The sequence below is a fragment of the Monocercomonoides exilis genome (genome assembly GCF_001643675.1).
Source record: "Monocercomonoides exilis strain PA203 chromosome Unknown scaffold6-2077815, whole genome shotgun sequence".
Lineage (NCBI taxonomy): Eukaryota > Preaxostyla > Oxymonadida > Polymastigidae > Monocercomonoides > Monocercomonoides exilis.
The window spans coordinates 1,200,967-1,225,575 of record NW_027150551.1 but is presented as its reverse complement, the minus strand read 5'-3'; the positions used below and the strand labels follow the sequence as shown (position 1 = coordinate 1,225,575).

Genomic DNA, 24,609 nt, shown 5'->3' with positions numbered 1-24,609 from the left:
GTCCCAAGTATATTTTCATTCCCACCATTAAATTTCTTCAAATAACGTTTTCGAATATGGCTAGTGTGATACAACCTGGATTCTATTGCCAATTAAATCACACTCCAATTCGATTTACAACATTGAAAGATTATTTTAATCATTTCAGTGATGTGTGTACATTTGAAACTTAACGATTATTTAAATATTTTCATTTATCACATTTTTGCTGCTTACTACAAATTACAAACACTTTTTTATTTAAGGCTCATCCAAGCGCAGTATTGAGATGTCCAGTGCAAAATTGCGGGTATTATTTATTCCATTATTCTTTGATGTCTTTTAACATATTTGAAATAGAATAAAATTTCTTCTTTCAAAAGCATTATTTTCTCATATACATCTTGTTCATCCAGAATTACTTCCGTATAAATGCGTTGTTGCGGGATGTCTTTTTAGAACCGATAGAGAGGACTTTTTAATGGCGTATGTCAAATATTTTTTGAAAGGATAAACTATTACTTTTCAACAATTTACACAAATGCTTTTATTCTCTTTAGTCATATAAATCATGTTCATTCAAAAGAAGATCCATTGCTCGCTTCACATACAAGAGTTAGCAAAACACAAGCTCTTTTCACAACCCACAAACCAAAGACAAGAAATTGCTTCCCTTATCTGAATTTTTACTCATATTTAACGAGTCTCGGACTTTCTCAAGCTGTTCTCGCTTATTGTGATGATCCCACTCTCAAACCAATTTTATCATCAGGCAGTTTGGAAGAAGTTCTCGAAAAAGCCAAATACTCATCATATTCTCCAATGACAAGCTCATTATCACTTCCCAAATCTTCACCTCTCACAGACATTTTAACCTCATCACCTCTTCCACTTACCTCAAAACCAGCCGAGCGAAGTTACAAAGAAAAACCTGCACTTCCTGTTGTTGGGTTCCGGACAAATGAATTATTCAATCTAGGCTTTATCGAAACCGCTCTGCAGCGTGTGCGTGTTGTCAACCTTCCAGATTTCCCTCTCACCGCCCAAGTGACATACATTGCAGTCCGCCAGCCAGTGTTTTACTTAGACCCTGACCACGGCACCACCTTTGCCACATTCCCTTCTCTCGAAGAATCGCTGGCAAATGCCACATCGTTTATGCTGGACACAGTCTCTCGTGCAGTCGAGAAAGAGCGTGTTCTCGAAAACGGCGAGGTGCAAATCACGAAAGGTACCGACCCGAAGTTTAATCTGGCTGTTGTGAAGGAGCTGACCTCGCGCCGCTCTTCCACTGCTTCAAGCACTCAGCGCAGGAAGGGCAAGAACAGTAAAGATACTGGCGCACACCGCCCTGGAACATCTTCTTCTTTGATTTCTGTCTCAACTACAGCGTCGGACTTTCGCCCAGGCTCCAAAGGGTCAATGCGCCCGGGATCTCGCGAAAGAGATGGAAATTTAAAGAACAGAAAGAAGGAAGGAGAAGAAGAAGAAGACGAGGGCAAAGCAAGAGAACGAGAAGAACTGAAGATGCGTGGCTTAATGCGGAAGACGCTTCCTCCACAGCCGACTTTGGAAGAGCTGCAGAAGGCGAAGCACGACAAGGCGATGCATGCTGTGCTTCAAGGAGAGGGCCATTTTGCTCTCCCTTTGAGAAGAGGGAGAGAAGGGACAAAAGCGCTGTCGGATGAGAAGATGGATGAGAGGATTGAAGGAAGACGCTTTCGTGCAGCATTGAGAAGAGAGCAGGAGCAAGTGACAGACGGTGAAATGAAGCTCGGCGTGAGGGAGTTTGTGGCACTGAAAAGCGGACGCTCGAAGAAGAACACAGATTTAATTATTGACGGGCCAGGAGCTGCGCATTTGGACATTGGAGGAGCAGATGAAATTGAACTGTTTGAAGAGAAAATCGGAGGAGGAGCAGCAAAAGTGCTACAAAGTGGAATGGATGCTAACAGCGTCTCAAAAATAGAAGGAGACTCCAACAAAGCTGATTCTGTTCCGAAGCTTTTCCCACAGTCTTCAATGAACGAATTGGCAGATGGAACAAGCATTGGAGGTAGGAATTCAAAGAAGAAGAAGAAGAAGCAGATAGAAGCCGCAGAGAGGCAGCGGGAGCTGCTGATGGGGGCAGGTGCACTGGACGAGGCGATGAAGAACCTGCCACCAACTCCAGCTTCGCTCAGCCGAACTGCTTCTGTTTCGCGGGGTCTGCCGCAGATGCCAAACAGACCGTCATCGAGAAAAGTAGACGAAAGAGGAGAAAGCCCACTGCGGAATGAAGTGCCAACGCCGTCTGCGCTGTCGAAAGTGGAAGGCGCTGATGCTTCTGAGACAAGTGACGAAGGTGATGAAGATGGAAAGAACAAGAATTTGAAATCAAATCAGAATAAGAAGCATACAACAAACTCACATAGTGCTTCTTCTGCTTCTTTTTCTGCTTCTTCAAGCACACAGCAAAACACTTCATCTACCACTGAACCAAAGCACTCAAAGTCACTTTCCCCTTCTTCTCTTCCCCAGAGCACATCACCCGGCCCATTCTCAGCCAAAACTGTGTCTATGCCTTCTGCCTCTTCTTCCTCTTCTTCTTCCTTAAACACTCGCCCACACTCGCAGCTCCGCCAGCCAGTCTCTTACTCTGCCAGCCAAGCGCAAAGACAGCGTTCTCGCGAACACAGACAGCGGCAGGTGGAAGAAGCCGCGCTTGCACAGAGCAACGAGGACCAGCGGAAGTATCGTCAGTGGCAGATCAACTCCACTCCTGTTGTTGTTGCACGCGCAGATCCGAATTGGAACTCGTTTCCGGGTGGAGCGCTGCCTGTGGCGCCGTCGCCGCCGATGCCAGACATCACGGCGATGCTTGGTGTACCGCAGCTGGGGCTCGTCTTCATCGGCCGCAACGACAACTACATTGAGATGTACTCCACACTCACACAGCGGCACATCGCAACGGTGGCGGTGGAGAGCAGCTACCGCGGGGCAATCACGTCTCTCGCGCACATTCCGGTCCCGCCGCCGCATCTGCTGCTTGTTGCGAAGAAGAGGCGAAGAAGAGGCAGAAACGGCAGAGCAGATGGCAGTGCAGACAGCGACACGTGCTTTGACGAAGAGATGGACGACTCAGAAGAGAGCGAATACGACGAAAGATACTCTGAAAGCGAGAATGGATCAGATGTGCGTTCTTTGTCTTCTTCTCCTTCTTCTGTGTCTATCTCGTCGAGTGCGTTTCGAGCCACAAGAAAGCGCAAGCAGCCACAGTACATTTCACTCACTGAGACCGACCCGTCGCTGCTTCATTCAGTTTTTCCGAACTTCCGCTCGCTGACTCCGCCGACAAGAACAACCATCACTGGCTTTGCAGCAAGCACATCTCAAGGCGCACTGAACATCTGGGCGTTGCTCTGTGCTGAAATCCCGTCCATTCCGAGAAGCACGCAAAACATCCCTACTTCCCCTTCTGCATCTGACACTTCCTCTTCCTCTGCAGGTTCTTCTACCATTCAGTATTTTTTCAGCCGTCCGATCAGAGTTGGTCTGCGTCCCCGTGTCTATGCTCCCTTCTTCCCTTTTGCCACTCATACACTCAGCCACGATCCAATAGTGCACATTGAGTGGGTCGATATAGGCGCTACTGTGAGTGTGCTGACAGCTGCGTATGAGAAGGCCAAACAGAGGAATGCAAACAGTGAGAATGAATTGGGGAAACAGCAACAAAGAGACGCAGAAGCAGATGTGCTATCGATGACGTGTGCCTCGAACATTGCGCTATACAACAGCAACAGCATGAATCCCAATGCAAACACAAGCAACATCCAGTCGCTTGCCTCGTTTGCTGCCGACTTGTTCACCGATGCCTCGATCAACAAGCACAGAAACCCGCCGCTTTCAGCTGTGCCGTACACTCCTTTGTTTGGCAGCACGCCCGACGAATGCTCCTCCGAAATGATGGAAGCCATGCAGCATTTCAGCGCCTACTCTTCCTCGTCCCTCTGCCGCTTCCACCCGTCTGCCACTTTCCACGACAACGTCGTGCCCTTTCCGGCCTTCCGCGGCATTCGCTATTTCCCCCGCATGGGAATCCTGTCCAGCCCCATTGTGCCTCCGCCGCCTTCACATCGCCTGAGCGGCTCTCCTTTCCCCCTCTCTTTCTCTGCTCTCATTCAGACACCCACTTCAGTCTCTGCCACTTCACCTGATTCATCTCACACCCCGTTTTCATCTCAACTCTCTTCAAAAGCTAATCATTCATCTCGTTCACCTTCGCCTGCATCCACACCATCACTTCACTCACTTCAGCACCATCGCTCACAGACATCCATCTCACCAGCACCACCTTCAGTCATCTCACACAAGAAATCCTCCACTCTCCCTTCTGGCACTGCCTCCCTCACCAATTCCAGCTTCAACCTCCCCAAAACAGACGGACTGCATTCCTCTTTCTTCTTCTCCACACCACCAACACTCCCTCTTTGCTTGGGAGGCAACGGCGCTCTTGTCGTCTGCGGCAGCAGCGGCACAGTCACTCTGCTGTCGCTGGACACCCTCACCCTCCTGTCGTGCTTTTCTGGCCATCACAGCTCGCTTTCAGAAGTGACTGTGGTGGACAATGCAACTATCCTTCTCGGCTTTGACGATGGAGTGATTGAAGCTTGGCCTCTTCTGCAGTCCCCTTTCCCCACAACAGACGTGCTCTCAAAGGAAAAGAAAGAGAGGTCGCTGAATTTGGTAGCTCCATATGCATCGCTTGCCAATCAAAACTCATTTCAACAGCATTCCACCTCTTCCTCTGCCTCCTCATCTCATCTTTCTGATCTTCCATCCACATCCACCACCACATCATTCTTCTCCACATCCATCCAACCGCTCACCGTCTTCTCCCACCACAAGCTCTGCGTCACCTCCCTGTGTGCCCCCGCCACGCGCCGAGAGACCTTCATCTCAGCCTCTTTGGACGGCACCCTCGCCATCTGCAGCCTTTCCAGCCCGACTCCTCTTTCAGTGATGCCTCTTGTTGCACCCATCGTGTCTGCGTCGTTCTTCACCACGGGAGGAAGAATACAGCCAGACGAGTTTCTGGTTGTCGGGTTTGAAGATTCTATTGTGCGCATCCCGTTTCCACTGGAGCCGTATGAATGGAGGGAGCAGGACACGATTATGAGATTGCACTCCACGAAGGACAAAGAAGGAAGCGAAGAAGCAGATAAATCAAAGGAGAAAGCCGGGGGAAGAGAAGAGAAAGGAGAGAGGGCTCATAAAGAATCAGAGGATGAAGAAACACCACCGCTAACAGTTGACCAGCTGAGATTGCAAAAGAAGTTGGAACGTCTGCAGACAGGGAAAACGAGCACGAACACAGAAATTGCTGTAGCATTGGCAAAGCTGCAACAGGAGGAAGATCGCGAGAAAGCAGCAGCGTTGCACATGGCAGAAGGATTGAAGAGAGTTAAAGAAGGAATACACCAGAAACACAAGAAGAAGAAGAAGGAAAAAGAGAATGAGCAAGATACAGAAGGAGATAAAAACAAACCACAGACTTTAACGAAAGATGACAAAATTCCAAAGGAAATAAGCAAAAGCCCCAACAAACCAGGAGCAACCAATACTGAACAAGAAGGCGAAAATCCATCAGAATACGAGTCAGAATCCTCCACAGCGAGCGAGTCCAGCACAGACAGTGCCGCCGAGCGTCTGCGCGAAAAGATTGAGCGGCGACAGAAGGCGAAGCAGCGAGTGTCGAAGAGAGGGACAGCAGTCTCAAGAGAGGCTGGGCTGCAGAGCCGGCTGGAGTCGCTTTTTCGGGCAGTGAAGAACGAGTCGATAAAAGCTGGTGACTGGAAAGCACTGGCAGCTGAAAGGGAGAGGATTATTGGTGAGCTGAAGAACCAGAAGGAGGAGGAGATGAGATTGCAGAGTGGAGTAAAGAAGCCTGACTCGATGGGGAAAGTCATGTTTGGTGGGAAAAGGACGATCCGGAATGAAAGCGAGAGGAAGCAGCTGATTGAGCGGATGAACGAGTTCACGATGGTAGGCGACGACAAGGAAGAAGACACGACAATACCCGATTTCATGATGGCGCCTTTGATTGGAGGTGAAAACCGGCCGTCGACTTCGCTTTCGACGGCTGCAGAGGCCAATGTGCTCGGAACACACGCCTCGTCTACACTCCCATTGGAAGTGACTTCGACAAAACGACTGGCAGCAGAGACGCTGCACAAGCTGATCACAAGCGAAGGAGAAGACGAGGAGAACAGAGCGAAAGAGCTCAACAGAACAAGAATGTCTTCTCAGCTGTCTTCCACGATGACCACAATTGGGAGCCACTTACGTTATGCTGATTCAACTCAGTCACCAGACTCGAAGCTCCAGGCTCTCTCATCACATGGCTTGTCGTCAACGACTTCTTCTCTATCTTCCGCAGAAATTCTGATGGGCCATCCAATGGCTATCCACGAGGCAGCATCAGAGAAACAGAACACAAACGAGCTAACACAAGACGAGATCAACGAGCTGCCTGCAACTTTGCGCCCAACTTTCTATTCACTTTCATCGTCTTCACCAATTGGACATAATTCTTCGACTTCTGTTATGTCAGCCACGTCTTCTCTTGCTGTGGCTGAAGGCGCCTCTCCTCTGATCACTGTAGACACCCGCTTTCCTCATGTGCCTGCGATAGTTGATGCACCCGATGAGAAAGAGGCAGTTGCTGAGGCAGAAGAGCATCTGCGCAACAAGTCGATTGCAGCGCGTCATTCAGAGCATTCTGGTTCAGCTGGCTCGTCTCCAACTGTACATACACCTTCTCTGACACAGCTGACTCTTTCGAAGGAGGAAATAGCAACGTTGCGCAGGGCACAGATGAAGAAGGAGCAGCAGGCTGTGTCAGACATCTGGAAGCAGCTGCAGAAGGAGAAGCAGCAGTTCCCCACTGAAGAAACAGTTGTGTGTTTATCTCCAACGAAGCTAGAGAAAGAGAGAACCCAACAAGAAGAGGAAATACACCCGCAGCCGCTTTTGCTTCTGGCGCAGCTGGACGAGGCTGTTGACCCAGTGGCTGCAGCACAGAATGGCTGTGGAATGCCGTTGACTCAGATTGCAGTACAGCACTCACACTCAAAAGGTGTCAGTCGCTCGGTTTCTCGCAACGCTCCTCCAACTCCCTTTTCTTTGTCATCTTCGTCTTCAACACCTTCTTTTGCTGTTTCCCCCGCTTTTCCTAATTCTCCGTATTCAGCAAAATCCGCAATAATTCCTTCACCCAGTGAACCATTCACTCCTTTAGCTCCGCTGCTTCAGTCAGACGGAATTGTTCTACCACCAGAAGCCGAAGATATCATCACTTATGCACCAACACTATTATCTGTGCTGAGTGTTCCTCATTCTCGTTCAGAGCCGGCTGTTTGCGCTGTCATTCCAGCACCTGCACAAGCGCCTTCTCCGCTTGACAGCATCCCGCCAAAGAGACTGGAGAAGCTTGTTATTGAAGATGAGACGCTGCTGCCTCCTGCTGATTCACTTCCTTCTTCATCGTCTCCGTATTTATCTAGCTCTCTTCGCTCGCCTTCGGCTGCTCATACTGCTTCTTCAGCTGCATCAGCTGTAACAAAAGAAGCAGGATCAATGACTCCTGAGAGATCTTTGAATGCATCAAGTCTTGTTCCAGAAATACTCAACGTTCATTCAACACCTTCCACGCCTTCACCATATTTGCACACTATCAGAGAAAAAGACGAAACCGAAGGCGCTTATGAGGGCAGCAACATGAATAATGACAGTTTTCTGCTTCAATCACAGCAAGACATTCAAAAAATGCAGAAGCAGCCGCAGCTGACATCAGAACAGCAGTTTCCGGCTGCTTCTCGCTTTTTGAAGCGAATGGCTGAGATGGAGAAAATTGAGATTCCGATTGAGGAACCACAAACGCTTAGCTCATCTTTACAAACAGAGCAAAGTGAAGAACGTGAAAGATCAATGCAAAAAGCAGCATCTGAGTCTCCATTGAATTCAGATACAACTGAAAAGATAAAAGAAAGTGAAGGCAATATTACTGAAACACCAGAAATTGCATCGCTTTCTGCGTCTTCTTCGATGATGCACACACTATCTGACATCAAATTTGAGCCAGAGGAAACAGAAGGAGCTGCCTCAATTTCTGCTTCAGCTTCATCTTCACTTTCTTCTCTATCAGCCTTTCCAACCGAAGACGAGCAAAAAAGAGAGCAAGCACCGCCTCCTCTTCTGCCTCAGATATCGTTTCGCACAGAAGCAGAGAGGTTGGACACGCTGTTGAAGGAGAAGAAGAAAGCGATGGCCGAAGAAAGAGAGAGGAGAAGAAGAGAAAAACTTATTGAGAAAAAGAATCGTTTGTCGTTTCTATTCCGGACAGGCCCGTCGTCCGACCAGATGCGTCTTGCAGCAAAACCTCTTCTTGTTTCTTTGCTGTCCACTATCCAGGAAACAAGAACGCCAACTTTTCAGTATTATCTTCAGGCGCACAATCCAGATGCCACACTAATGGCTGCACTGCTGGAAGATATGGAAGTGAAGGAAAAAGACGAAATGCAGAGAAAACAAGAGGAAGAGCAGATGTTGAAAGAAGAAATGGACAGAGACATTGAAGATTTGAAAAGAGAGCTGTCTTTAATACCAAGTTTGTCGTCTTCTGTTTCCCAATTGCAAGACAAGCAAAAACTGAGTGCTCAGAATGACAAAGAAGACAATCTGGATGAGACTTCATTAGAAAAGGAGAAAAGAAACAAACAAGAAAAAGGTACATTTTTCTTTATTACCGAGGCAAAAGAAGATGAAGATGAAGACAGTAATGCAGCACGAACTGTTTCTATGAAGCCAACAGCTCTTCTTCCAATCACACAAAGTTTGTATGCTGATCAGATCAAGGAATTTAGAGAGATGAAAAGAGAAGAGAGAGAAAGGAAGGCAAGGAAAAGTGAAGAAGAAGCAGAAAAAACAGGCGAAGAAGAAGAAGAAGGAAAAGAAGCAAATGAAGAGAAAAACACAACAGCAGAAAAGGAAAAGAAAAGAGAACTGAAAAGAACAGAAACCGAAAACAAAGCAAAAACAATGAAAGAATTTGCTCAAAAGCGATCATTAGCTCGACTTTCAACAGCCAACAATTTCACCACAGAAGAAGTTCCAGATAAACAAGAAGAGCAACAAGAAGAAGCAGACGATCTTCCAACTGACTTGGCAGAGACATACGAGCTGAGCGAAACACGTTTTCTGCATTTGCCTGTGTCTGTGCCTATCTCACACAACAGACTGAAGGGAAACGAAGCAAATCTTCAAATCGAGAAGAAAGAACTGGAGCGCCTCAAACGGATTCAGCGGCAGTCACTCGGTGTTTCTGAGGGGCCTGCTGAGATGAGTGGGAATGCTGCAATGGCAGCAACAAGCAGAACAATGAACAGCACATCTGCTTCAGTTGGTGCGGTACCATCTACTCCAACGAGAACACGTGCGAATATTTCTTCATTGAGAAAATCAAGCGCATCATCTCCTTCAGCATTCAATGCAACCTTATCATCAACACAGACGTTAACAGGATTTCCAGCTGATTCTGCTCAGACTGGAGAATCTGAGCAAATCATTCCGCTTTCATCGCGAAGAGAACAAAGAGCATACAGACTGATGCACACCACGTTCAATGGAACATCCCAGCCGCAGATTTCGGCTCCTTCAAAAGAAGAGATGAGACAGCGAGAGAAGAAGAGGGAGCTCGAAATGGCCGAAGTGAGGTCACTGGAACAGACACCGATTCTGATTAAAAGAGGAATGGTGGCTCCTTCAAAGGTTGCTACATTGGCTGAAGATGAGTCTTCATCAACAACTCAGACTGTTGGAACAGATACCGTTCAGAACAAGATAGATAACGGGAAAGAAGACGAAGCAGAAGATCAGAAAAACAAAAAGGAGAAAACAGAAATGCAAGCAACATCGGCAACATTAAGATCAACATCTCCAAAGCCAATTATGAACTTTTCACAGCGTGGATCAGCTTTTTCCTCAGCGCTTGTTGAAGCGACCGAAAAGATAGTCAAAGAAAACTTGTCAAAGATCCCTGCACATGTGGACAGATACGCTGCAGAAGCTGCAGAGGGGAAAGAACCAGAGGAAGATGAGTTGATGACATATCTGAATGAAAAGATCAATGAGAAGAAGAAGAAGAAGAAGAAAGGAAAAGGATACTCACTTTTGGGAGACTTGTCAACAACCATTCAACTCAACAACAATAACAACAACAATGCAGAAGGAACACAGTTTTCTTCTTCACTTGCAACAACTACGACTTCTCTTCAATTCAATGAAAACAGTCTGCAATGGCCTTACAATTTATACCAATCATCAGTTTCACGAGGTGCAAATTCACAGAACAACAATTCCGGAAATAACAATACCGCATCTTCTTCATCTTCTTCTGCGATGCAGTCAACTCTTTCTCACTCATCTTCTCCAACAAGAAGAAACATCAACCAAAAAGACCAAACTCAATTGAACAAAACGCAAAGTTCAACAAAATCCCGTATAAAAGTTTTTGATGCGTCTATCATTCCAGAAAAGGAAGAGCCGTCAAACAAATTCACCAGGGAATATCAGATGATTGTGAATGAGAGCATGAGAAGAAGGAGCAACCTCAACGACAGCGAAAAGACATGGGAGGCGATGGTGTCTCAGATGGAGATTCCATCGGCAACATTGAGCTCTTCAACCACATTTGGCGTTGCGAATTATAAGGCATACAAACAGAGAAAGCCAAAGGAACAAGAAGAAGAGGAAGAGAAAAACGGAGAAGAAGCCGAGGATGAAGGAAGTTATACAGACAGTCTTTTGCATCGCTCTTCTGGATCTCCTTCAGCTGATTTTTTCCCTCATTCAAGACCTCCTGTTTCATATTTGAATGGACTTGTGCCGCCTACTCATCCACTCAATATTCAGCAGTCTTTGGCTCTTTCTCGCTCAATGAGGAGTCCCAGAGGTGCTTCGTCTGCTAACATAACGCATGCTATTCAACAGATACAACACCAGACAAATGCTGCAGAAGCGATTGATGAAGCAGGAAATAGCGAAAACAATGAGTCTTCTAACTCAGAGAACAATAACTTCAACCCTGAACATAATCAGAATGGAACGGAAGAGTTGCCTTCTGAAAGCGAGCCAGAGGAATATGCAGATGTGCCACCTTTCCCAATCTATCCAGTCTATTCGCCTGCTCTGGGAGATACTTTTCTCCATCAGACACAGCTGAATCCGTCCTTTGCACGTACTGCCCATGTTAGAAGAACGTATGTTTCGTACTCTCGTGATGATCTCCTCAACCAAGCTATCCGCTCTTCGCAGTCACCACAGCAAGGCGCTTCACGTAGTCGTTCGTTTTCTCCAATCAATTCGTCGATTGGAAATTCTACTTCCTCTTCTCTTATCGCACAGCATATAGGGCAAGATTCGTTGACTGAACACATTATTTCTATATTCGAAAAAGGAGAAGGCGGAATCAGATCAATCAACCGCATCCGCCCGCCAAATCCTTACCTGACTGAACAAATAGCTCTTTTACCAGAACAAAGAAGAAAGGAATTCCTGGAAACCCTTCCTCCAACATTCCGAGTGATGGTGGAGAGTTCCTTGGCGCAGCTGGAAGCGGAAAAAGGGCCAGAACTTGTAGCAATGAGAAAAGAAGCGAATGCTCGCGAGGAGAAAAGGAGAGTGCGAGCAGAGCAGCGAGCGAGGATGTCAATGGCGCTGCCTGTGGAGCAGCAGCGGAGCACAAGCATCGCCTGGCAGCTGCTTCCAGTGATCGAAATGATCCAAGCAGAACAGGGAAACTACTTGCACATTCAGACACTGCTTCCCAGAGGAATAAAACAGTCAATGAGAAACCGTGATGCTCTTCCGTCAAAACTGGGAATTTCGCCTCGGATGCGCAGGAGAGCAGCAGATGGCTTGCCAAGCAGACCAAAAAGCGCCTTGGGGAATGTGGAGCATGGAGGCCATGCATTAGGAAAGGAGCTGAAGAACTTTCTGAACGTGTGGAATGTTGATGCTGAAACAGGAGAAGATTTGGACGCTGCGGCAAGATTTATGATGTCACAAGGAGAAAGCAGAAAGAGAGGGAACAGAGATGGAGAGGGCTTTATCGAAGATGATTGGAGGATGAAAGACAGCAGTTTCTTCAGGGAGCGGGTCAACAATTCATGGAGGGCGCCTTCATTTACAGGGTTTGCAATGAAGGACAAACAGAGTGCACAAAAGGCGCTGAGAGATTTCTATCCAACTGCGAGAACGGACTCAAGAGGAAGTACAGTAATCTCATTCGCTGGAAGCAGAAGAAGCCAAAGAAGCACAATAAGCGATTACGGAGCGGAATATGAAGAAGGCGAGGAGGAAGGCGATAGAGGATCTGAATATCATTCACCTTTGTTGGATTGGGAAGATGAATACGGAAGAGATGGAGATACATTTTTGGATTGGAGAACAAAATCAAGAGACGGAAAGATGCGTCAAACAGACTCTGATAATTTCGAAAGAAATGGATCAAGCGAGTTATCTGAAGAAGAGACGGATAAAAATGGAAATCGGTCTGCTACTGCAAAGTCTCGTAGGACAGCTGCATCCCGTCATTCAATGAGAAATGGAGATGAGCAAGAACAAGGTGAAGAGTCTATCGCTAGCAAAGACAGGGGATTCGACACCTCGCAACTCACTCAACAGGCAACACAAAAGCCCTTAAGCAGTTCTTCAGTCAGATCAAACAGATCTCACACACCACTTAAAAAGCAACCGACCGTTATCCCAGAGCCTCCTCCACCAGGTCCACCACGCGACTCGGATGTTCTGTTCCAAGTTAAAGGTGCACAGCTGACTTCTTCTTCACTCGAGAACACTCCTTCAGCAATGAATCAACAGCAGCTGTCGAGCTCGTCTGTTGCATCACCAGACGAAGAATACGAATTAAACCGTACAGGCAGAAGAGGAGATGAAGCCAACAATACGAAGAGAGGAATGAAATGGCAGACTGTCGGAGGAAAAGTCGGATCCTCAAACGAGCTGTGGTCAGCTGAAGGGAACGACAAACTCAACAACGCGATTCCGCTGGGTCCTTCTGCTGTGCATGTTCCTGATACAAAGCGAGAGGTGATTGTTAGAAAGGACCCAGGACCGTCACGTCCTGTTAAACCAAAGCCAAAGACGAAGCCTTCGATGCCATCAACACTAGCAAAGACGAAAGCTCAGCAGAAAGCTATGATGAAACCAGGAAAGAAAGATGGTTCTGAAACAGAGAAAGGAGGAACCAACGATGCTTCTGTGGATGCTCAAGGAAATAACTTACTGCCTAACTTGTCTGCTGATGGCTCAGCAGCTAAGGAAGAAATGAATGAATTAGCGAACCAGCTGAAAATGAATGGAGTAGAAGATATTGACGACGAGGTTGCATCTCTTCTTATGCAGATGCAGCTCAATCTGGAGAAAGTGAAGAAAGCGAGTGAAGGTCCATCAACAACACAGCGAAAGCGCGAAGAGATTCTGATGGCATCTGGAAAAGTGCCTAAAAAGAAAGGAGGAAAGCAGCAGAGTGCGCAGGCATGTGGAAAAGGAGAACATGGCCCTCCATCTCCACTGTCTGGAGAAGGGATTTCGATCGAGGAGGAAGAAGAAGAAGGTTTGGAAGAAGAGGAAGAAGATGTTGAAGGAAGTGCAGATGGGAATGCAAACAAGAAGAGAACAGAAGGCAAAAAGTGGAAACTGGCAAAACTGGAAGGAGAACCCGAAGAAGTGGCACAATGGGATGGCTCTGAAGAAGCAAAACTTGGCACAATCAACCAGAGGAAAGATGTCAGTCATTTTGAGAAAGTGAAGCTTTCTTCAAAGCCTCCAACACCTGGAAACAATTTGGAAGAAGAGATATTCGAGGGTACCTGGGATGCTGAAGATGAAGAAATGAAGAAGCTGGATGAGATGCTGAAGGAAAATGGAGATTTGGATATCAACGGAGGCGAAGAAGATCCTTTTACATATGAAGAAGAAGATGAAAATGATGACAATAGCGACTATGATGAGGATGAAGATGAAGACGAGGATGGTGCAATGGGATTTGGTCCAGCGGTGTCTCCATCCTCCACGCACATTGCAGGGAAGAGAAAGAAGAAAGCAAACTTCCTTCTAGATTTTTCGCTGCAACGCGATGAAGACATGTCTTCGAGAAAGAGGAAGAGAAGGAAGCCAGCCATGCCTTCACCAGAGGGAGATGTGGGCGACCCAAACTTTGTTGCGATGGATGGTGGAGAAGCAATAGACACAGAAAGGCTGCTGCGAGCAGTGGCTGAAGGTGCACTGGCAGAGGAAGACGAGACATCAGAAGAACGAAGGAGGAAAATGCTGCCGAAGTTTACAATTGAGGAAATGTCCAAAGAAGACGAAGAGATTCTAAACCGATTTGAAGAGAGCATGGCCGAAGAGGAAGGAGCAGCAGGAGGAACATTCCATCGAAAGGGGAAAAAGGGAGTTGTGATGCCTGTGAGCTCTCTTCTATCTGTTAATGCACCATTGGAGGTGCTTGTGGAAGAAGAGGAAGCTGAAGACGAGTTCGACCTTTACAAAAAGAAGATAAGGTCGAAGCAAGGAATGAAAGGAAAAGGAGATAAAGCTGGCGACATGGAGGAAGAAGAAGAAAGTCCACCCCCTTCTCCTCGTCCTCCTCATCCTCGGTTCTACCAGCGATCTTTGTCTGCTGTTGATTTGTGGTCACCTTATCGAACATTGCATAAACTTCCGTTTATTGACATCTCTCTAAAGAAGGCTGAAGAGGAGAAGAAGAAGAAAGCGCTGGAAGAAGAGAGGAAAAGACAAGAGGCAGAAGATGAAGCAAGCGGTGAGTACATCATGAAGAGAGAACAACCAGAGCCCGTGGCCGAAGAACAAGACAAGCCTATCACACTCAGTTTTGTTGAATGCGTTGATGAAGCATTGAAAAGAGCGCCTGGAGTGAGCTGCAGTTTGAAGAATCTTCATTCAGATACTGCTCCTAATTCTCAGTCATCTTTATCATCATCTTCCTCCTCTTCTGATCTTTTTGCTAAGAAATCTCGCAATTCTTTAGTATCTCTTCTAAAGAAGAAGGATCCTCTTCCTACAGAGTTTTATTCCCAGCTGGAAGCTCTGCGATGGCGAAAGCGCCGCGTTGGCATTGGCGGAATTGGTGAGTTTGCCCAGTTTTTGGCAGAAAGCGATGAATTGAGAGAGAAAGAAGAGACGAACGCGAAAATGAAGCTGCTCAAAGCAGAACTGAGCCAAATTGAAGGGATACAGATACCTTCAGATCATGTTCCACCTCCGCTCCCTGAACCCAAAAAGAAGGAATCTTCAGCAGCAGCCATGTTGAGAATATCTTCACAACGTTCCTCTTCTTCAATGTCCTTGACTTCTTCGAAACCTTCAAACTCTCTATTCTCATTCCTTCTTGCTCCTGAAAAGGCTCCTACTACCGAAGCGTACTTTGGCACCAACATCAGCAAAATTTTGACCAGCAAGCAAGCTTTGTTTGTGATATACTCGAACATTCGATCACTTCCAGATGACAGTCTGATGATGACTAAATCAACTGTTCCTTCTTCTGGCATGTTTGGCGATGTGCTGGGCAGCATTGGAAGTGGCATTGGCAAAGAAAAGGATGTATTTGCAACTGGAGACAACTCAATTTTTGGTTCATCGTTACAATCTGTTGAAAAAACTGATGCAAAACAAAAATCAGAAATGAAATTGGATGAGACAATTTCTAATCAACAACAGCAATCACAAGCAGATCTTACCAACGACAGACAAGCTACAACTTCTCTCCCCACTGTTCCATCACCCGAAGAAAAAACGTCGTCTGACTCTTCATCTGCTCAACCTACAGTTGAGCAATCAAACACTTCTTCTGAAAAAGTTTCGACTTCAACAATTCCAGTGAATAATTCACAGAATGCAACGCAACCAGAAATTCAGTCAGTGCCTTCCTCTTCAAATCTTCCCGTTCAGGTGCAGTCTGACAACAATGCTCCTTCAAACAATGAAGGAACAGCTCTGTTTCCTTCTGCTGGAGCGCAATCTGCCTCGCTGGCAATTGATTCCCAAGGACTCATTGCAACTGACTCTTCTTCAGATAGTGAGAAGCAGCCTTCAAATGTAACGATTAATAATAATGAAACTTTAGCAAGTAAAAAAGATGAGAATTCAGCACATTCTCCTTTATCATCATCTTCTTCTTCGACATCTCTTGCTTCAGTCAAAGCAGATTCACAAACTTCAGAAAAGTCAGAATCAATGACAAGGCAATTATCATTCTCCTTCAAAGAAATTCTCGATGAAGAAGAGAACAACGACCAGTCAAGTTCCAAGAGTTCTTTTCTTGCACATCCAAGTTCCATACGCAAAAAGACTGAAAAGGAGAAGGCGATTGAAAGGATGGATCGAATGCTTCTTCAGAATCTGAATCCAAAACGAGTGTCATTTTCGGTTCCAATGATGAAGAGACGCAAATCGTCACCTTGGCTTTTGCAGCACTGTTCAATTAAGCCTGTGGAGATGGCTACTGACTCTGGCGCGTTTTCCATTGAAGCAGAAGATCCTGCGTTGAAATACTTGAACTCTGCCCAGCTGACAAGAGGAGTGCTTCCGAAGCAGACAGACATCTGGTATCAGCCTGATCCAGTGACGAAAGCTTTGGTGCCAACAACGAATGCTCCACAAAAGCCAAAAGTGAGCAGCGAGAAAGAAGGAGGAGACCAAAGCGGATGCAGCGCGCTGAATGCGCTGAAGGGAATGGGATCTGCAAAGGGAGGAAGTGGAATGAAAGACGGATACGGAAAACCACTTCCACACACAACCATTCAAGCAACGATGCTTGGAACGACTGCTTCTGGTCAAGATAAAAAAGGAAAAGGCTCAACAACTTCTGGTCAGTCTCCACTTTCTCAACAGCAAAAAGATAAGAAAACAGATGAAATGATTGCTGCAGAAGCTTTGGTTACTGCGGAGGATGCAAGACAAAAGAAGAAAATGGAATTGGCAAAATCTGTCGCTGAGAGTAGCGCTCCAGTCATTGCTGCAACAATTGCTCTTGAAGGGCAGGCAGCTCACAGCATGCCTCCTTTGTGGACGGAATCTATTCAAAAGCAGAAAACACCTTTCCGCTCATTTTTACAAACGCAGCCATTTGACGTACAAAAAGAACAATTTGATTGGGTAATGAGATCGTCAAGAAATGGCCTTTCGCAAGGAGCAGATTCGAAAATGATAGCAATTACAGATGATGACGATGACGATGATAACTCGTCAATTATTGAACACTATTGGGATTTGGCATCAAACAAGCGCTCTTCATCTCCTTCTGTTTCATCAAAGGGAAAAACTCCACCATCAGCTGATACAGCGTCCCGACTTGCAAATTCATTTGGCAGCTTGAGAATGACAGAAACATGGAGAAAGGATACTGCAATGTCCCGCACACAACAGCTGCAATCAAAGCCGTCAGTGGTTTGCGGTCGGAACATGATCCTTCGAGATGTCGTCCCACCAAATCTCAGTGAAGATTTGTGGTTGAAGCAGTTTGAATCGGTTCCTCTTTCTGTGAAAACAGGCATTGCATACGAGCTCTTTGAGCTTCCATCGTGGCGCTTTACGGTGAAGGATCTGACAAAGGCTGATATGAAGCCTGCTTCTCGTGCTGGACGTCTGAAAGGCGACAGAGGAAGAATGGCAAGAAGAGAATCAACAAGCCGGTCGCCGGTTCGTCCTGGGACTGTACTCAACGGAGAAGAGAAAGGTAAGCGAGGATTAAGAGAAGGGCAGTCTTTCTCACAAGATCCGAATACTGGATGGGTAGAAGTTGAGCTGCCAAATGAAAATGAGCGTAATTCAACTTTGCAAGCAAATGGGAAGAAGAGCGATGAAGACAAAGGAGCAAAAGTGCCGGAGAAAAAAAGAGATTTTAGAAAGATCTCAACACCGGATAAGAGAGCATCCTCTCAAAACGACAAAAACGCAACTCAAAGCGATAAATCACCAAGATCGACAAAACCAAAAGTTAATATAAATGAATTGAAGCGAAAATCAAACGAAATCATAAAAGAAGCTCTGGCGCTTCTGGAAAATAGTAGCCCAAGGCAAATGAATGTGAGCGAGTCAAAAACAAAAGTTCCTATTCTGAATACTGCAACGCTCGGTAGCAATCCTTCTTTAGCGGCACTTGAAAGAAGAGGCTCAGAACCCTGTGATTTTCTAACAGATGCAATGGATCGGATGGAAGGTGCTGTGATGAAAGCAAGGAACACCCGTTTGTCTGTAAGAGATGCAATGCTGAAGCCTGCAGAGGAGCATTTCTTTGACGAAGAACTTCAATGGCAGGCAGTGGTATTGGATCGCGAGACAACTGGAGGCATGCCAATGCTGGCGTGGATTCGGATGCTGGATATTGGCAACGATTGGGTATTTATCAATTTCCTTCAAGAATCTGACAAGCCAGATATTCACTCGCATGTACCAGAGAAACTTTCATCACTTGATATCTTTGAGATGAAGAGAGGTGCTATGCCTGTAACAGCTTCTTTGGGTTCAGACAATCTTCAGCCAATGATGACTCCGAAATCAAGGCAAAATTCATCTGATTCGCTGAGTGACTCATTTGATGAAAGCGAAAGACACAACAGAAGAGATCAACAACCAGAAAGTGCAAGATCTCTGAATGAAGAAGAGAAGGCAATGTTGTGGAAAGAGCCTTCACGATCGAATTTGAGAGGAGATTTGTCTCAAAGCAGGCTCAGACTGAATGTTCTTGATGACGATATTAAGAATGGATTACTTATGCTTGATGAGCAAATTGACTCTTGTGGAGAAAATGATGGAGAAGAAGGCAGAAGGAAACTGAGAAGAAGAAGAGATGACGACTATGAAGGAGGCAAAGACGTGTATGAAAGTGCTCTTGATCTTCTCCTTGGCGAAGAAGGCAAAAGAGAGAAGATGCATCGATTTCTGGGGTTGAAAGCAAAATTAGAGATGAAGAAAAAGAAAGTTGAGCAGGAAGCACAAAAAATGGGGAAAGAAATTGAGCAGTTGGACGAGGCATTTAACGAAATGATTGGATTATCTGCTGAAGAGGTTAAGAAAAGGCAAAAAGAAAAGAGAAGAGCAGAAAGAAAGAAAAAGAAAATGGAGTTACGAGAGAAACGAAGGAAAGAACGACAGGAAAGAAGAAGGCGTGAAGGAGCGTTGAATGGAGGATTGGAAACGCCTTTAAGTCCAACAGGCACAATTACATCAGAAGACGAAGAGAGTCAGAGCGATGTTGCATCGTTGCAATCTGGGGGAAAGCGTTCACCTCATTCGCCATTTCATCAAGATGGTGCAGGAACTTCGCCTCTCGGTACGCCAAGCAAAAGAGGCAAGCGTCCAAGTGAAATCTCTGTTAACTGGAATTCTGGAGGAGGAATCGACACAGGTGGGTCTGATTCGACTGCGCGGTTGGGTCAGGTGACAGCATCTGAACGACGTGCGGCAAGAAAGAAGATGCTGACTGCAGATACTCCTGGCGGGATCAGCTTCTCATCGATAGCAGATGAAATAAACGAAGAGAACGAGAACATGGATATAAGCGACGAAGATGAGTTTGATGAAAACGATGAATATGATGAAGACAGCGACTTGATAACTGAAGGTTCATCATATGATAGCATTGACTCGTTTGGGCGCACGAGGCATCATCATCAGAGAAAAGAAGCGAAAGAAGCAGCAAAAATGAGGTTTGATATCAACGAATACTATCTGACACACCAAGAAGAGCCATTATTTGATTCAGAAGACGAGAAGTTTTTGTTGGAAGATTCTGATGATGAGGAATGGAAAATGTTGGATTCTTTGGTGAAAGTTGTGGAAGAGAAGAGAAAGGAACGAAGAGAAAGGAAGGAGAAAAGAGAGTTAGAAAAAAATCAAAAAGCAAAAGCTAATGAAAGTGATACAAAAGAGCACAATGAACCAATATCTGAAGCTTCGTCTGAAGCAGAAAATGCAACGGCAACTGAAGGCGACGGAAAAGATGCGGAAAATGGAGCTTACACGAAGAATGAAGATACAACGAGTGATAAAGATGATAAAGACGAAACATCTGAAAAGAGCGAAGAGCATTCACAAAACGAAGAAATGAAAGAAAAAGAATCTGAAGACGAATCAGATAAGCAAGAAGAAGAAAAGAAATTGAAGGAGGAGGAAGAAACAGCGAAAAAGGAAGCCGATGAAATTGAAAAGGAGGAATTGATTCTGAAATTGTACAAAGAAAAGCAAGAAGAGAGGGAGTTCAGAAGAACAGTTAAAGCGCTGTATCTCAAAGAAGGAATTGCGCCAAAGGAAGCATTGCCTGCAAAAGGAAAAGGTGTTGGACAAGGAATTGGGAATATACCAGCAGGTATCCAGAGGATGATGGAATGGGAGAATCTGCTCACAACAAGAGAAGAAGAGCAGCAAAGAGAAGAAGATGAACGAGAAGCAAAGCAAAAAGAAGAGATGAGAAAGAAGAAAGAAGAGCAAGAGAAGATGCGAATGAACCAGCTGCAGGAAAAAAGAGCGCTTCTTTCGCGTTCTTCGTTTATTGCTTCGCCGCGAAACAGTCTTTCAAGAAGGCAAAGCAGCATTTCTCCTTACATCACCCCTCGCTCGTCCCGAACGCCTTCTTTGATTCCAAAGGAATACGGAACAAAAGAAAAGGCTCAACTTATTTCTGATGCAATCGCAACTGGAAATATGAGTCTGCTGTCCGAAGCTCAGCTTGGAAATAACGATGCTGCAAATGAGACTTCCTCGCAAATGGGACGCTCTTCCAGAGGAGGAAAGTTTGAGCCTTCAAAACGCCTCTCGTCATCACTCTTGATTCCTCAGTCTCCACTTGCAATGCACGCCGAGACGGAAGAAGAAGGCACGTATCGTCCAGCTCCGTTTGTTCAGTCGAAATTGAGTTCCTCAAGTGCATTGGCATCTTCTCCAAACGTGAAGTTATTTGCTCCTACAACGCCAACAGCAGGGCGAACAGTTCGTATTGACTTCGACGAACAGACAATCCGCAGCTGCAAAGATCGCCGTCAGTCAGAAGGCGAAGAGAATCTTGCACAATCAATTCGTTATCCCACTCCGCTTTCTCCTTCTAATTCGATGGTGTTTAACGACAGAGATTCACTGAAAGGAAGCTTCTCTTCTGTGGTTGTTCCATACAAAGGAGCATCGCTTCCGAACAAAGAAAACAAAACTCGTAAAAAGCCGTATACAGCAACTGCATTATCGAAAGATCAATTCAAAGTTACGCCAGTACCAGAAGAATTCTTGCCAGCGATGTTGAAAGATAAGAATAATGCAAATAAAGATTCAACGCCTTCTGAATCGACTGCTGATGGAACAACGACTGAAGAGAAGAAATCGAATGACACTAACATTATGCTTGCAAATGACGTGAAAGAAGATGAAGGACTTCTCTTTACAAGCAACAACACAGAAGAAATAAAGAAACAGCTGGAAATTGCACAGGCTGAGATTGAAGAAGAGGAGGAGCAGCAACGTTTGGCAAAGCAGAGAGAAATGGAAGAAAAAGAGTTACAATCAACGTTCGATCCATTTGCAACATCTGCGATTAAAACTGACACAGACTCAGTGTATGAAACCCATAGGGCATCTTATTCAAGCCACATGCGCCGTCATTCAATTGCATCAGCTACAAGCTCTTCTGGCATAACCAGCCGCTCAATTACTGACAGGACTTCGCAATCTCCAACTCCTCAGCACAAACGCTCTGCATCTTTGTCTCTTCATGACGCACCTGCAATTCCTTTTATGAGCCAGGTGCCGCTCAATTTCGGAGAAACAACTTCTCAAACGCCTCTTCGGCTTAGCGCTTCTGGATTTCTGGATACTGTAATGCCAAAATCTCAGCAAATGTTGATACAATTTGAGGAAGAGCATTTGCGCAAGATTCACGAAAGACAGCTTAAAGAGGAGCAGGAAGGAGGATCTAAGAAAGGCTCAAAAGATGGGCAATTGACTTATGAAGGAGATCCAGAAAAGGCTAAGCTCATGATTTCTGCATTTGGCTTGTCTTCGATAAAGAAAGAGGAAATACCTGTTGAAGAACCTGTGGAGATTATAAAGCCTCCGACATTAGAAGACATTGAAGAGAAAAGAAATAAGCTTCTCAAAGAAGGCGAAGACAAATTTGGACTCAAGTCTCATATTTCAAGCTTGGCAAATAAAGAAACTATCGAAAGAAAGCAAAAGAGTGAAGGGAATACAATATCGATGGAAAGTACTGTTGCAAATTTAAAAGAAAAAGAGCAAATTAAAAGTCCCCACTCTGTTCAAATAGGAAAAGGAAGCTATCCATCATCAGTCGGAAAGCCTTCTTTCATGAGAGAGACTGAAAGCAGCGTGAAATATCGAGCAATTCGCAAGAGTGAAATTGAAGAAATGAAAAAGAGAAGAGAAGATGAACTTCAAAAGAACATTCTTGAAAAAAGAAAGTCAAAAAGGAGTCTTGCAAGTGCTCAAGAGAAGCATGAAGTCAATTCTCAATTGACAAATAATGTGAGAGATAGATCAATATCAACAGCAGATGCTGCAAAGAAAAAAGAGGAAATAGACAAGACACAAACCCTTTCCGCAGAGGATGAGAGCCATTCTAAAACTGATGAAAAAGAGCAAAATGAAGATGCTTCCGAGGGAAATGAAGAGAGCGATGGAGCAGAAGAAGAAAGTGATGCGAGCTTTGATGCAGCAGCTGTTGCTTTTGATCTTGGAGATGTTGCACAAGTTTCCGGACATGACAAGAAAGATGTAATTGGAAAGAAAGGGAAAAAGAAGAAGGATTCGTTAAAGTCATCAAGATCAAAATTATCATTAGCAAAGAAAAGTCAAAATGATTCAAAGAGAGTTGGAACAGCTTTATCATTTGTTGGAACGCCATCTTCAGCAAAGCCTGAATCAGCGGACTTTCGATTCAGGTTGAAGCGATTCCGTGATGTGCCGCTCCAGTCGTTGAAAGGATTCAATGCTCTGTATGACGATGATGTTGAGCATAGGCAGCAACAACTTATTCTGCAGAGGAGGCCTTTGTCACCGCCAGCCATAGCAACCATTCCTCAGTCTTCATCTCAGTCTGCTCGAGATGCTTCAACACCGAATGCAGGTTCTTCAGCAACAACTCCTCCATCAACACCTGGTGATCAAAAGGAGCTTGAGTTCTACACTCCAATTCCACTTGAATCCTCATCTGGCCCCACATTCTCAACAGTTAAGCAACAGAAAGTGGGTTATACTCCAAACATGTTTCGGGTGCTACCAACACAAGGCACACCATCTTCATTACAAAGTGGAGCAGCAACGCCTTCAAATGCTAATTCTGCAGTTGTTGGAGACGAGTGGCATCAAGAAGTTGCATCAACTCCACTTCCTCCGAGTCTTGCTGTTGTTGCACTTGCGCACGCAATGCCATATCAACTGGCTTCAATGTCATTTGTTCCGACGAGCGAAAACAATGAAAATGCTTCATTTATGCCAATTGAAATTGAAGAGAGAAAAGCAAAGCAAGCAGCGGAGAATGAATACGGTATTCCAAAACTGAGCAGGCCAACCGATGTCAAGAAAACTTCCATTGGTTCTTTGCGATCAAAAAGTGTTGATTTGACAAAAAGAGGCATGCCGAGGTTGATTTTTGGGGACAGAATGAGAGAGCAAATGGATGAGACAAGAAAGATGAGAACAACAAAATTGCCTTCGCCTTCTGGCTCTTCAAAGTATATTTCAAAGCCTGCTTCTCAAATTCCTGCTTCGTCTCATCTTCCGATACTCAGAGATCAACATTCAGCATTGTCGACTCGAAGAAGCACGAGTTCTCTTGCTTCAAATGCTTCAAATGCTTCTTCACAAACAGTTTCATCTGCTTCAACAACGCGCCGCTCACTTGAGAATGCAACGAATGCTTTTCTTCAGAGAATAAAGTATTCTGGAGCAGACAATTCATTTTCTCCGTCTCGCATTCAGCCCAGGCAAACATCAGCTGTAAGATCCATTACGTCTTCAACGAGTTCTTTATCGTCACATTTTGTAACCCCTCCGCCTTCCTTAACACAGTCGCTGGCTATAACATCTCTCATTCCTCCATCCTTTAATCCAATCCTCAACGCTTCTGCAGCATCTACAATGTCTCAACAACTTTCACAAACATTGTCAACGAAGCCATTTGCAGCTGGAGTCGTGACCCTAAAAAATTCTAAAAATGCATTTCTTCAAACGCCATCGGCCCATAGCTCTCAAGATGTACCTCAGTCTCCTGCAAGGCTTACTCCAATATCTTCAAAAAAAGTTCAGCAAAAGCCTGCATCGCCAAAAGAAAATTAAATTTATCTTTTTTGTGAAATGGTTAAGTTTAAATATTTTTCGTAAAATATTTATGTTTCATTTCTTTTTCAATGTAATAATTATGCAGTTATACTTAAGTTTTACGTCTTTGAACAATTTGTTTGAAATCTTTTTGTTTTGGACAAAACAAGTGAAAATGAAAAATAGAAAAATAAAAACTTATAAATTGCGATCGCATTAGCTTAAAGGTTT

General features: G+C 45.1%; 1 protein-coding gene across 1 annotated transcript; it reads left to right on the top strand.

Annotated features, from left to right (window-relative positions):
• Nucleotides 1–460: 460 nt before the first annotated feature.
• Nucleotides 461–24,492, top strand: MONOS_2208 (uncharacterized protein; the record flags this gene model as incomplete). Its single annotated transcript, XM_067872115.1, has 3 exons — nt 461–465; nt 540–14,983; nt 15,089–24,492. 3 exons carry the CDS (start codon nt 461–463, stop codon nt 24,394–24,396), a joined length of 23,757 nt encoding a protein of 7,918 aa, XP_067733887.1. The 3' UTR covers nt 24,397–24,492.
• Between the last annotated feature and the right edge of the window lie 117 nt (nt 24,493–24,609).